The 14,615-nt window shown below is 44.6% G+C and overlaps 1 protein-coding gene across 3 annotated transcripts in view; it reads right to left on the reverse strand.

Annotated features, from left to right (window-relative positions):
• Window positions 1-14,615, reverse strand: part of dnm3a (dynamin 3a) — a 104,974-nt gene that overhangs the window by 5,897 nt on the left and 84,462 nt on the right. For all 3 annotated transcript variants that reach the window (XM_084309044.1, XM_084309043.1, XM_084309042.1), the window contains one exon: window positions 1,230-1,341. In XM_084309044.1, the coding sequence (XP_084165170.1) occupies window positions 1,230-1,341 (112 nt within the window). The remainder of the gene's footprint in view (window positions 1-1,229; window positions 1,342-14,615) is intronic.

Consider the following 14,615-nt stretch of genomic DNA (forward strand, 5'->3'; position numbering starts at 1 on the left):
GAGTACTGAGCACCAGTGGTTGACCCGTCTAGAGTACTGAGTACCAGTGGTTGACCCGTCTAGAGTACTGAGTAGCTACCAGTGATTGACCCGTCTAGAGTACCAGTGGTTGACCTGTCTAGAGTACTGAGTACCAGTGGTTGACCCGTCTAGAGTACTGAGCACCAGTGGTTGACCCGTCTAGAGTACTGAGTAGCTACCAGTGATTGACCCGTCTAGAGTACTGAGTACCAGTGGTTGACCTGTCTAGAGTACTGAGTACCAGTGGTTGACCCGTCTAGAGTACTGAGCACCAGTGGTTGACCCGTCTAGAGTACTGAGTAGCTACCAGTGGTTGACCTGATAACATGGATTGTGTCATTGCATGCCAATAAAGCTTGTCTGAACTGATACAGAGTATCCCCACAGGTACTGTCACAGCTTATGCCATTAGTCCTGTGGTGGCTGGGAGTAATAGAGAGAAACTGTGAGCAGGGAGAAGAGCGAGAGAGAAGAGAGGAGAGGAAAGGAGAGACCAAGAGACCATGGAGGAGGGAGGTGATGAGGAGAGGGGAGAAAAAATAAGGGGAGGGGGGGTCAGGGATGAGGGACGGAGAACACTGCTGATTAGAAACAGACTAGCCTTCCCTCAGCGAGCACACACACACACACACACACACACACACACACACACACACACACACACACACACACACACACACACACACACACACACACACACACACACACACACACACACACACACACACACACACACACACACACACACACACACACACACACACACACACACACACACACACACACACACACACACACACACACACACACACACACACACACACACACACACACAGTGACATCATAGGCCAAGAATGCAGTGCTGAGGAGCCAACGACAGAGCGGGATGGAAGGGGTGGGGGACTCTTTCTCTCTCAGGCAGGGGAAGAGAGGGTTAGCAGAGAAAGAGAGAGAGAGAGAGAGAGAGAGAGAGAGAGAGAGAGAGAGAGAGAGAGAGAGAGAGAGAGAGAGAGAGAGAGAGAGAGAGAGAGAGAGAGAGAGAGAGAGAGAGAGAGAGAGAGAGAGAGGGTTAAGGGTCACAGAGGCTAAGCTTGCATGTTATAGTCTGTGGGTGTAGAAGGCAAGGTAAGGGCAGGTGCAGCTCCCCACAGCCAGGGTCAGGGTCAGGTTTAGAAAGGGTGACGTAGGTGTCAGGGTGGCCTACTCACAGACACTTTCTCAGGGTAGACTCCAGCCCGCAGCAGAGACGCCTTCCAGCTGTCCACCTCCTCCTGAGAGTCACAGGCCAGCTCCAGGAACCTGTAGTCCTTGTACACGTTCCTGCAATTCATTTCAACATGGTCAAAGGCCTCCAAAAACTACATTTCCCTAGTCTGCAATACTTGCAGTGAGTTCTACATTAGTGGATAATGCATAGAGTATAATGCAGTTGGGGTATAGTTTGGTGTACCATTTCACAAAACACAAAAGTACAGACTGCATAGACATGCACACATGTGTGTACGCACACACACACAGACACACACACACACACACACACACACACACACACACACACACACACACACACACACACACACACACACACACACACACACACACACTAACACACACACACACACACACACGAGAACAAAAATGGAATCCATCCCTAACTGCTGGACTACACATGGTCTTCCGTCATTGCTACAACCCCTCTCTTCCCTTCCTTCTCGCTCATCTATTGTCTCCTTCTTCATCATTCCTTCCCCGCCTCCCCTCCTCATCCTCCTCCCCCTCCTCACCATATATCTATCCCTCTACCTTGGCCCGCGGAGTTGGCCGCGCAAAAAAAAAAGAGAGAACCAGGCTGGAATCCAGAGTGGGCTGCGGCCCATCTGTTAAACATTTCTCTTTAATCACTCTGTTGTTCCTCTCCTTCTTTTGTTGTTCCGTTCTCACATTCATAACACAGCAGCAACCTAAATGCGTTGTTGCATGCATGTGTGCGTGTGTGTGTGTGTGCATGTGTGTGTGTGTGTGTGTGAGTGAACGAGAAAGAGAGAGAGAGAGAGCAAGACAGAGAAACTAAGAAATAAGCCAGATATGTGCTTATGGCCGGGCTAGGCAGGGTGCGGTGGCTATGAGGCTATGGGAGGTAAGCCAACAATGACAACGCTAGAATGCTTTACGCTAAGGTCTAGGACTTGTAAGACCAACACACTCGCGTGTAAGAAACACCCACGCTCTCGCAAGTAAAATAGTTCTCCATGTTGAATCATAACTCACTCACATTCATTCAAACCTTTATTCAAAACTCTCATCATTTACAATGATGTCGAGTGTACAGACAAGTTATGACAAACACATATGAAGATGGGGAAAGATCTGTTAAAACAGTTACGCAGGGTGGTTTGTGATCATGGTTTTAAGCTGTCCATATGTTAGGAGAGTATTACTAAAATAAAAAGGTTGGGTGGCCGGGTAGCGCAGTGGACCAAGCGCCTGTCTACCACCACAGAGACAGTGGGATCGAATCCAGCTGTGGTGTCTCCGGCTTGGTCGACCGTCCATACTAACACAATTGGCAGTGTCAGCGGGTGGGATGCCGGTGGGGTGGGTCCTGGTCGTTGTAAACAGCGACTCCTACAGTTCGGTCGGGGTGCCTGCACAGCGATGGGAGGATCTAAGAGAGGTAGTGTGACCCTTCCACACGTTACACTCCCCCAGTGAGAGTCCGCGCTGCCAGGTGAAAACAAGCGGTGGGCTGGCTACACATGTGTCGGAGGAAGCATGTGATAGTCTCCGCCCTCCCGGACCAACGGTAGGGGGTAGAGTGCGCAACGGATAGGAAGGGGGATTGGCAATTGGCATAACGACTAACATTGGGATGGGAGACAAAACGGAAAAAAGAAGGAGGAAAAAGATAATTAAAAAAATAAAAATAAAAAAGGCTGACTTTCCAAATACAGACTGTGCTCGGGGGACCTTAAGCATAAACTAATAATTTGAGCGAGTTAGATGGGGTCCAAAGTTCCAATCCAGCCTTGCTGTGATGTTTTAAGGTGGTAGCTCAACAATAAGGGCTTTATGTTTATTAGACCTCTCTGTCAGAGACGAGCAGCCCACCTTATCATACAGGATACAATGGTGAGGACCATAGCTATCACCAGTAACAGATGGAATGATAGACCGATTCTAGGGGTTTAAGAGTGGAAGGAGCAGCATTTGTATGAAATTAATTTCGCCGTTGTAGCATTCATAGTTTGGTCAGTGAAAGCTTACGAGACAGGACTAGTCGGTGCTTTTATTAGCAGTGCACTGGCAGTCGATTTCTATCTCTCTCTACCTCTGGCTCACTCATCCTTTCCTAATTTGCTACAGGTCCTTGCACCTCCCTTGAATAAATATGTTTATATTTCAGCGGTTTCCTCCTTACTGGGAGCAGACAGTACAATCATAATTAGAAAGGTGCATTCAGTAGAGCGAAAATCAGGTGGCAGACACACATTTCTTCTCTCTCACTCACAGAACAATATTTAACAAATGCAGAGACAATATATAGACACTATTACACTATCACACTATTATAGTATACAGTAGTATAGTATTACACTCTTACATACTATTAAATACTATTACACAGTATTACACACTATTACACTATTCAAATTATCTTTGAATTTGAATTGTGAAATTGCACATATATTTGTAAATTGGCACTATTGCACACTATTACACTAGTGCACTATGTAAGGGATAATGTATAGATATACTCGGTCATTGTCGCAAAATAATTAACCTTCACTGCGTTTAGAACACCTTGGTGCTTATTACAGGGCTAACTTACTAACAATATACGTAATTCATTTTACACCATCGACAAGACGAGATCAAATGCAGACGCGGTTGTTCTGTTGCTCCTCTGGCGTTGGAGGAAATATCACAATGGGCTTGATTGCACCTGATGCAGTGCAGCTGTGCATATGGTAAAGCTGAGTCTATTTAGGTTTGAATCTCGCAGTGTCAACGTATACATTATCCCGCTTATTACAGGTCTAACTTACCAACAATATAATTCATTTTACACCATCGACAAGACGAGATCAAATGCATGGTGTACTGTCGAGACCTGCCTCGGACAGGCGCTGCACAGCCGTGCTCCGCAGGCTGTGGTTGGTATAACGCTGCGAGAGTCCGGCTGCGAGGCTATCTTTCCCTGTTGCCCCTAACAGCGGTCATTATTGCGTGTTGCCCCTAGCAGCGGTGAATTATCGAGAAATAATTGACCGCTGCTAGGGGCAACGGAGCGCTATTGACCAATCACAATCAAGCATTTTGGCGAATTTTAAAATGCCATGTAATAATACATATTATTACACAGTATTACACTCTTATACACTATTACATGATTACACTATTACATAGTATTACACCATTACACTATATATCAACTTTCTTGACTTGCAAACTTATCTTTTAAATGGACAAACATCATAATTTGGCACAACTCCAATGGGATCAACAAATTATTTGTCTCTCACCATTGACTACTATGCATATTCTTTCCTAAATAGGTTATGATAGTGGTTAGTGGAAGGGACTTGGCATCTCTATTACACACTTGGTCATGGTTCATGGTTTCATGGTTAACCTAGACCAGGGGTGGGCAATTATTTTTCCCAGGGGGCCGAATGAGAAACTGAAAATATGTTGGAGGGCCGGGCCAAAATTCCAAACTCAATTATGCATAATATACATTTTATTTCTATATAAAAAGCAGTAAATGGCATTGTTTTGACCCCTGGTAAGAGTGTATGTTATTATTTGGCAATTAAAAGGTGAGGTTAGCTTTCAAAAATATCATTTATTCAAATAGAATTTATTTCCAAAATGATAAACAAAATGTGAAACATTAATAACAAAGGGCATTTTGAGTTTCATATACTATTGAAACAAGGATTTTCTTAGCTTTATAAAGACATCACATCATCTTATAGAAAAAATAAACAAGACATGTCACTGAACTGTGTAAAGAAAAGTGTCCCAGTTTTGTAGCCTTTTTTACTTTACATGCCTATATTAAACATTTAATGTTTTCAAAACTGTGCAAAAAAAAGAAAAAAAAATATCAAGTGTCCCATTTCACTTATTATATTTCCACATTTTAGTGTTCTTCAGTTCTTTTTTTTTCATTCAGTGTGAGAAATCCAGTCTCTGTTGAGCTTTTACAAGTCCATCAAAGTCAGGTTGCATGTCTGAGGTGGAGATGCGAAGCACAGCTGCCAGATGTTCATCAGTGAGAGAGGATCTGTACCTAGACTTGGTAAACGTCATGACTGAGAATGTCTGTTCACATATGTAGGTGGATCCAAAGAGAACCAACATCTTCTGAGCATGTCTCCTCATGTTTGGAAAGTTCTCCTCCTTGAGAGCAGAGTAGAACTCTAGCAGTGATGCTGACTTATAGTTCTCTTTCAGTAGTGAATCAGACTGCAGGTCAATGAGTTCAAGCTGAACAACTATCAACACTGCAGGTAAAGGGAGAGGAAACCAGCTGCATTTCATCCTCAACCTTTTTGAAATCTTGAAAACGCCTTGAAAATTCATCATGCAGTGCTCCCAACATGGATGAGTACCTGTGCCGGTGATCAGCTGATGGTTTGACTTCTTTCAGGGTTTTCATGTGTTTGAGATTGTTGCTGCCTAGTTGCCTTGAAATTAATTGCAACTTTGTCATGAAGGCAAAAATGCCCTTGCCCTGCAGTTGTGTGTTCAGTAGGGATGGGTACCGTTCACATTTGAACCGATACGGTACCGGTACCTGTGAATCGATACCGGTACCCACGGTACCTTTTTTCTGTACTTTAGTCTCTAAAAATGTAATCTACCTACCTCAGTTGTAAAAAAAAAAATCCAAACTTCAAATAACCACACTTTCGACCGGTTTCGGCTTGCCCCGACTGCTTTGTTGTTGAATCAAGTCAAATCCTAGGTAAGCGTATATTGTGCGTGTGAACGTTGACATGAAAAGAAAAAAGTTAAAAAATAATAATAATAATAAAAAAAAAAAAAAAAAAAATTATCATGTAATCTTTCGCGGGCCGGTCAGAATCATCCCGCGGGCCGTACAATGCCCAGGTCTGACCTAGACCAATGAAAGTAGTAGTCTGCACTGAGTTCATTGACACCTCGCATACATCTCTATAACAAACTTATTTCAATGAACATGATGGAAATTAATTCATAAATGTTTTTAATGCATATGTATATCAACGACAATAGGCTCACTATAGCATTTCCATGTTGTTAACAGGGGTCAGAGAGCTGATTACCTGAGGGTTTGAGCAGCAAACCTGTGTTACCTGTAGTATCGTCCTCTTGTGTTCAAAATGTATAACTTTATACTGAATATCTATTTAAATAAACAATGATGGAAATTAATTCAAATAAAATAATTGTTGACCGATTAAAAAAATATTGTCCTGTCCTGCTGTCAGCCTACAGTATTGTATTATCTTGCACTGTATTATATTATGCCAAGCTTCATCCACCACCGCCTTGTAGTTGGCGAGATTAGCTCTGGATAGACACACACGTAACGTTTTATAATTGTTATCACAGCTCTGTTGGTTTTATGTGACATCCCTGCTTGTCCTCTTATTAGATTGCACTTTGTTTGCTGTTCCGGCTACTTGTTAGCCTGGGCTTGTTTTTAACCTGATGGCTAAGCTAGTTGATTTAACTGTGCTAACCATGCCTTATGAGGACTGTGTGCTACATGGAAGTCGCTTCTGGTCAGTCTAAACAAATTTCCCTACACTTGTCCACAGCTTTCCCAGTCGACACCTAACCATCAGTCATCCTGGGCTGAAAGGGTGTGCCACGGTTGCAAGGGAGCCTCAGACGGCTCTTAGGACCTTGAGGGAGGCCGTGATCCCTGCCTGGGCCATCAGGGAGGTCCTCTCTCAGGTCTCTCTCTGGCCTCACCAAAACTCTTGCCTGCTCGGTTACCCTAGCCTCAATCGGCGGCCTCATCATACAGTGTGGAAACAGATTGTGTACTCCCCTGCCACGAGAACCTACAGCCGTCACCTCCTTGTCCCCTTTCCCCCTCTACCACATTAATAGTTGGGGATTCCATGATCAGGAATAACCATTTTTTCAACACAGCCACACACTGCTTCCCTGGAGCCACGGTCCCTGACATCCTGAACAAGCTCCCAGGGCGCTCACTCCCGTCGTCAGTCAAATGTGTAATAGTTCATAATGGGGTCAAACAATGCAGCTCGCCAGCAGTCTGAGCTGACCAAAAATGACTTTAACAACCTTCTTAACTTTTTAAGTAGTTTTGGAAAGTCCGTTTTTATCTCTGGTCGCATTCCCACATTGGCCCGTGCAGCAGGGCATTCTAGCAGAATCCTCAGCCTCCACACTTGGCTCCAGTCCACTTGTAGGGCTCAGAATATAGCTTTCATTGACAACTTTAATCTGTTTTGGCTTTTCAGGATTGACAGAGGTCATCCCCCCCTTGGAATCTCCTTCCTCCTTTCCAGTTTCACCTCAGGCCACTGTTAAATGGTAAATGGTAAATGGCCAACGTGCTTTACAATTTGTTCCACACATTTTACCCATTCACTCACACATGCACACACCGACAGCAGAGGCAACCCTGCAAGGTGCCAACCTGCTCATCGGTAGCAATTAGGGGTTAAGTGTCTTGCTCAAGGACACTTTGACACACTACCCGGGAGGAGCGGGAATCGAACCGGGAACCTCCAGATTACCAGACGACTGCTCTACCTCCCCAAGCCACTGTCACCCCTACACTGTTTCCAGCGCTAGCCCCCCTACTGTCCTCCCCTGGCATGAACACCTTCACAGGTTTATCACCCTATTCAGACTGTTGTTACAAATAGGGCTTTCACCCCTGTGAGATGTTCCAGTGTGTACGGCAGATCAGACTCCTGATACCTGCGCCCTTTGGACTCTGCTGTTGCTAGCAGTGGGTCTGTGCCCCTCAGGATGGCGCTGACAAATGCTTGCTCCATTGCAAATAAGTCTTTCATACTGAATGATTTATTAATCTCTGAGGGTCTGGCTGAGACTTGGCAGAGGAGCATGGAATAGGGCCCTCTAACTGAACTGTGCCCGCCGGATTGTACTTTTATCAGCGCTCCAAAGACCGCAGGCCGGGGTGGAGGACTTGCTGTGGTTTTTAGGAACTAAGTCAGATGGTGAGCATGAGCACTGGGGCTTTCTCCTTGTTTGAACTACAGATAACCAAAGTTGGTCCTTCAAATCCGTTTTATTGTATTTTAATTTACAGACACCCGGGTTCTAATAGTTATTTTATGTCTGAATTCATTATTCTGGGTGGTGGCTTTAATATTCACTTTGATGACATTTCTGCTGCTGATTTTCTGCATCTTTTAATTGAGTCTTTTAATCGTATTCATGATGTCTGATTAGGGGTAATACCTTGGACCTTGTTTTTACGCTTGGTTTAAATATTGATTCAATTTGCTCTGAGGAGCTGCATGTTACTGACTATGAATGTGTTTTGTTCAACCTGTCTTTTAACTTAGATTCTCGTAAATGTCAAGTTTCAAGTTCAAGTTTCTTTATTAGTTGTCATACAAAAATACAGAATACTTTTATATGAAATGCTTCTTTCTGTTTTGCTAGATAAAAATAGATAAGTATAAAATAAGTATAAAATAGAAAGTCAAGTACGTAGACAAGTGTAAACAAAACAAAAGTGTTCAATATATATATATACAATATACAATGCAGAGTAGAGAAAATAATATACAATATACAGTACAATGCAGAAATGGGATGAGGTACAACTTAGGGTAAGGTGCAATGAGGTATGAGTTGTAGTGCAAATCTCTTTACCAATAAATATAAAGTGTGTTAAAGTGTCTAAAGTGGGTCAAGTGGGTGCTACAGTGAGTTGTTTGTTTAAAGTGAGTGTGTACGTGTGGATGGATGTGTGTGCTGTGAGTGTATTTGATGGTTTGTTACATAGTGTTATTGTCGTTGAGCATCCTGATGGCCTGGGGATAGAAGCTCCTTCTGAGTCTCTCTGTGCTTGCCATGAGACTCCGGTATCGCTTGCCTGACCACAGCAGTTCAAAGAGGCAGTTGTTTGGGTGGCTAGAGTCTTTTATTATTCTCTTAGCCTTACTCCTGCAATGCTTGTTGTAAATGTCTTGGAGAGTGGGAAGCCCACCTCCAATTGTGCGTTCGGCTGAACGGGCCACTCTCTGTAGTCTGCTACGGTCTTGTGCGGTGCTATTCCCAAACCAGGAGGTGATATTGCCAGTCAGGATGCTCTCTATTGAGCATGAGTAGAAGTTCTTTTTTTTCTACTTTTTCTCCCCCTTTCTCCCATCCCAATTTAGTCGTTATGCCAATTCCCTTCCCTCCCTTCCTGATCGTTGCGCACATTTGCCCCCCACTTGCCGGTCTAGGGAGGGTTGATATACTATCACATGTCCCCTCCGATACATGTGGAGTCAGCCAGCCGCTTCTTTTCACCTGGCAGGCGCCCCGACCGACCTGTAGGAGTCGCTGTTTACAACGACCAGGATACACACCCCACCGGCTTCCCACCTGCTAACACTGCCAATTGTGTTAGTATGGCGACCGACCAAGCCGGAGGTACCGCTGACAGCTTGATTCGATACCAGTGTCTCTGCGGTGGTAGGTAGGCGCTTAGTCCGCTGCGCTACCCAGCCGCCTCATGAGTAGAAGTTCTTAAAGATCTTCTGACTCACGTTGAACTTCCTTAGTCACCTAAGGAAGTAGAGGCATTGACGTGCCTTCTTGACTACACTGTCAATGTGTGTGGTCCATGTCAAGTCCTCGGATATGTGGACTCCAAGGTAGGGCTGCCGCGGTATTGATTTTTTCCTTACCGCACAAATTATCGAAGCCATTCAAACCGCTGCGGTAACCGCAATAAACAATTATTTTTAAATGTAATGTTAAAATAATTGGTTCCTAAATAAACTTTTCGAATGCATTTATTTCTGTAGTAGTCTATTCTTTATAGCCTCTAGTCTAACGTTGAATGTCTATCTTTATTCCAGTGTTGTCATTAAAGAGGACGACTTTGCAGCAGGAATATTGGTTGAAAACACATACCATAACACGGCCCAGGAGTACATTTTAGCTTATTCTACCAGGTACCTGTTACACACCGAGTTTATATACCCAGCAAATAAATGGAGCTAACGTGCTAACGTTAACTTGGGCAAATGCGCTCAGCACACACCGAAACTCTTGACTTGACAATATGGCATATCTACTTCTCCAGAACAGAACCAGAACTAACCTGTCCTCGCTAACCGTGACCACTCCGTCTTCTTTCGGGATCAAAACGGCAGCATTTACGGCAGCCCTTCGAATGGGTTTCGCTACAAGATCCATGTTTTTAGCAGATTCAAAGCGAAAACTTTCCGTAGCAGCAAAACAAGTTCTGGGGTTCGATCAGAATGTTAACTCCGCAACTGCAAGTGGAAACTTTCAAACACATGGCGTGAAGAAAATAGGCTATACACAACTATAATTATTATTATTATAAATATAATAAAATAATAAAAACAGCCAGTGATGTGGTAATCAGCTTGACTCTGCGGTGGGCGTGACGTGATGGCGATACCGCGATAATGCGGTAACCGCGGCAGCCCTACTCCGAAGTACTTAAAACTGTTCACTCTCTCGACCGGTGCCCCGTCGATGCTGAGGGGGCTGTAGTCCATGACCCCGACTTCCTAAAGTCCACAATCATCTCTTTTGTTTTGCTGACATTCAGGGAGAGGCTGTTCTCCTGACACCATCCCGCCAGAACCTCTACCTCTTCCAGGTAGGCCCTCTCATCGTTTGCAGAGATCAGGCCCACCACTACTGTATCGTCAGCAAATTTGATGATTATGTTGTTGTTCCGCTGTGCCACACAGTCGTGTGTGTACAGCAAGTAGAGGAGGGGACTCAGAACACAGCCCTGGGGGGCCCCTATGTTGAGGGTGGGTAGAACAACTGTGGAAATCCACCAAGCTCCAGGTTCACTGTCTTTATTACAACATGGTTAAGGATGCGAGGGCTTCTTACTTTGCTAACCTAATTTCTTCCACTAAAGGCAACCCTTAAATCTTGTTTGACTTTACAGCAATAACATTGTCCTGATGTGCCTGTCTTTTCGAAACAAGGACTACAGTAACTTTAGCCGTGTTTTGACTGAAACTACCTGGAACTTTAATTGCCAGGAACTACATTTCACAGAACTTTAAGTTCCTTCAGACCCATGAAGATTAGGTATATTAGTCCGCTGACATGTGAAAAACATCTCTAGGCATTCTAGTGTCTCATTAGACTACAGAAGGACACTTTTCTCTGATCAGATCTTCATGATCGCAGTTAAATGAACAGACCAATGTTCCCTGCACACTCTTTTGCCATATATTGGTCCTTACATTGAACAGGAACGTGCAACAGACTGCTCAATGCACTGGCAACTCACAGCGTCCAGATGACATGACTCGTATTTCCTCAAAGTTCATGGAAAAAGTAATTGCAGAACAACTGGTTGACCACCTTGAAAGCAATTAACTTCTTTATCCTAAACAATTTTGATTCAGGCTAGGGTACTCAATGGAAATGGCCAATTGCTACCTCACTGAAAACATCAAGAGCTCACTAGACAAGGGTGATATAGTGGGAGCAGTATTTTTAGACTTTAAAAAGGCTTTTGACACAGAGAACCACGATGTACTTCTGAACAAACTTAGCACCTTTCCTTTATCTGAGCAAGCAATCAGATGGTTTGCATCATATCTAGAATGTAGAGAGCAACGCATTAAAATCAATGCAGAACACGCAATTCCTCGACAATCCAGAATGGGAATTCCACAAGGCTCGATCTTGGGACCTCTGCCTTTCAGCTTATACATACATGATTTACCAACATACTGTAAAAGAGCTGATTGTCAAATGTATGTTAATGACACTATCATTTATGTATCAGCTAAAACCCCTTATTAGCAGCAGAGACACTAACAAAATGATGGAGGGTGTATCCCAATGGCTTAAAAATAATCATCTAACCCAGAATCTTAAAAAGACTGTGTCGATGTGTTTTACCATGAGAAGGAAAGGAAATGATAAGCTTACAATTAGAATAGATTCAGAGGAAATAGACAAAGCCAGTGATTTTAAATGATTAGGTATCATTGGATATTATTGGTAACATTTGGATTCCCAACTCAAATTTGATAAACATGTTAAAAAGCTATGTAAGACTGTAAAGACAAACCTGAACTGTTTTAGAATGATAAGATATTACATACATCTTAAGGCAGCTCAACTGTTGATGATATTTTCACATTTATCCTATTGTGTAACTGTATGGAGCCAGGCTTCACAGTCAACTGTCAATCCCATCACTTCACTATACAAACAAGCACTGAAAATAACAGATAAAAAACAAATGAAATGGCACCACTGTATAATTCTGAAAAAGTACAATTGTGCTAAATTATGACAGCTTTATAAAGTTTTCTTTCAACGAATAGATTTTTGGCGGGGACTGCGGACGATAACTGACTACAAAGTCAGCGCCCCCTCAATGGGGAGCGACGACGCCTCTCTCGCAGACAAACTCAACTCCTTCTACGCACGGTTTGGTGCAAACAGTGGCGACGCTAGCTCACCGGCTAGTGACGTCGCTGGCGCGCCGGCTGTCGTGGAGGAGGGGGGGGCATCCGCGCGGGGGGGGGGGGGGGGGGGCGCTCTCTCATTGACGGAACACAGTGTGAGAAGAGCATTTATGCGGGTGAACACCAGGAAGGCTGCTGGCCCAGATGGAATAACAGGACGCATACTTAAGTCCTGTGCTAACCAGCTAGCTCCTGTGTTCACCACCATATTTAATCTATCCCTGGCGGAATCCGTGGTACCTGCCTGCTTCAAGATGTCTACCATTATCCCGGTACCAAAGAAATCCTCCCCAACAGATCTCAATGACTACAGACCGGTGGCACTCACCTCTGTGGTCATGAAATGTTTTGAGAGGCTGGTTAAGGATCACATTTGTGCCTCCCTCCCCAGTGATATGGACCCTATGCAATTTGCATACAGGCCAAACATGTCCACTGATGATGCGGTCTCCCAAGTACTGCACAGCACTCTCTCTCACCTAGATCGCCAGAAGGGGGGCTATGTGAGACTGTTTTTCATTGACTACAGCTCAGCGTTCAACACTATAGTCCCCACCAGACTGGTGGACAAGCTGATCGAGCTGGGTCTGAGCTCCGCTCTGAGCGCCTGGATACTGGACTTTCTGAGTGAAAGGCCCCAGGCGGTCAGGGTGGGGGGTCAGACCTCCAACACCATCACCCTGACCATCGGGTCCCCCCAGGGCTGTGTTCTGAGCCCCCTGCTGTACTCACTATACACACATGACTGTGTGGCCAAGTTCAGCTCCAACTCCATAGTGAAGTTTGCGGACGACACAGTGGTAGTGGGGCTGATCTCGGACAACGACGAGAAGGCCTACCGGGATGAGGTTGAGGTACTGGAACGCTAGTGCCAGGACAACAGCCTGCTCCTGAACATTGGTAAAACCAAGGAGCTGATCGTGGATTTTAGGAGAAGACAGCAGGGGACACACACACACTGAGGATAAACGGGGCTACCGTGGACAGGGTGAGCAGCTTCAAGTACCTGGGGGTCCACATCTCAGAGGATCTGACATGGATAACACACATAGACTCTGTCGTAAAAAAGGCGAAGCAGCGCCTCTACCACCTGAGACAGTTAAGGAAGTTCAGAGTATCTGGGAAGATACTCCAGTCCTTCTACTCCGGAGCTGTAGAGAGCATCTTGACTGGAAACATCACTGCCTGGTATGGAAACAGCACGGCACAGGACAAGAAGGCCCTACAGAGAGTGGTACGCTCAGCCGAGCGTACCACGGGTATTGCACTACCACCCCTGCAGGTCCTATATAACAAGAGGTGCAAATCCAGAGCCTGCAGAATAATGAAAGACCCTCACCACCCCAACAACAGCCTGTTCAAGCTGCTGCTGTCAGGCAAACGCCTGCGAACACCAGCAACTAGGACAGAGAGACTTCGGCTCAGCTTCTTCCCCCAGGCCATCAGAGCCTTGAACACTGAACTCTCCACACACAAGCACACATGAGCACACACACAACACACACACTGTACACGCTCACACACTAGCAGCCACTTTAACATGAGCACACACACACTCATGCTGCACACGCTCACACTTATGGTCACTTTACAAAAGGAAAGGTCACTTTAAGAATAGTATAGTATAACTTGAGATTGTATAATATAGCATTGTATAGCAGTGTACATAAAGACCCAGTGCCTCATCCGTAGCTAACAGTGTATTGCACTACCACAGGACCCAGCATGTCCTACCATGCTCTGTAAAAACTCATGTACATATACCGATATGCCCTACTTTGATTACTTGTATTATTGCACAATGTCGTTCTATTGGATTCTTATTATTATTATTGTATTTTGCACAATCATTGCGGGCAAGACCCCCCGCATTTCATTGTATACTTGTAT

The sequence above is a fragment of the Notolepis coatsorum genome (assembly GCF_963971535.1).
Source record: "Notolepis coatsorum genome assembly, chromosome: 2".
NCBI lineage: Eukaryota > Metazoa > Chordata > Actinopteri > Aulopiformes > Paralepididae > Notolepis > Notolepis coatsorum.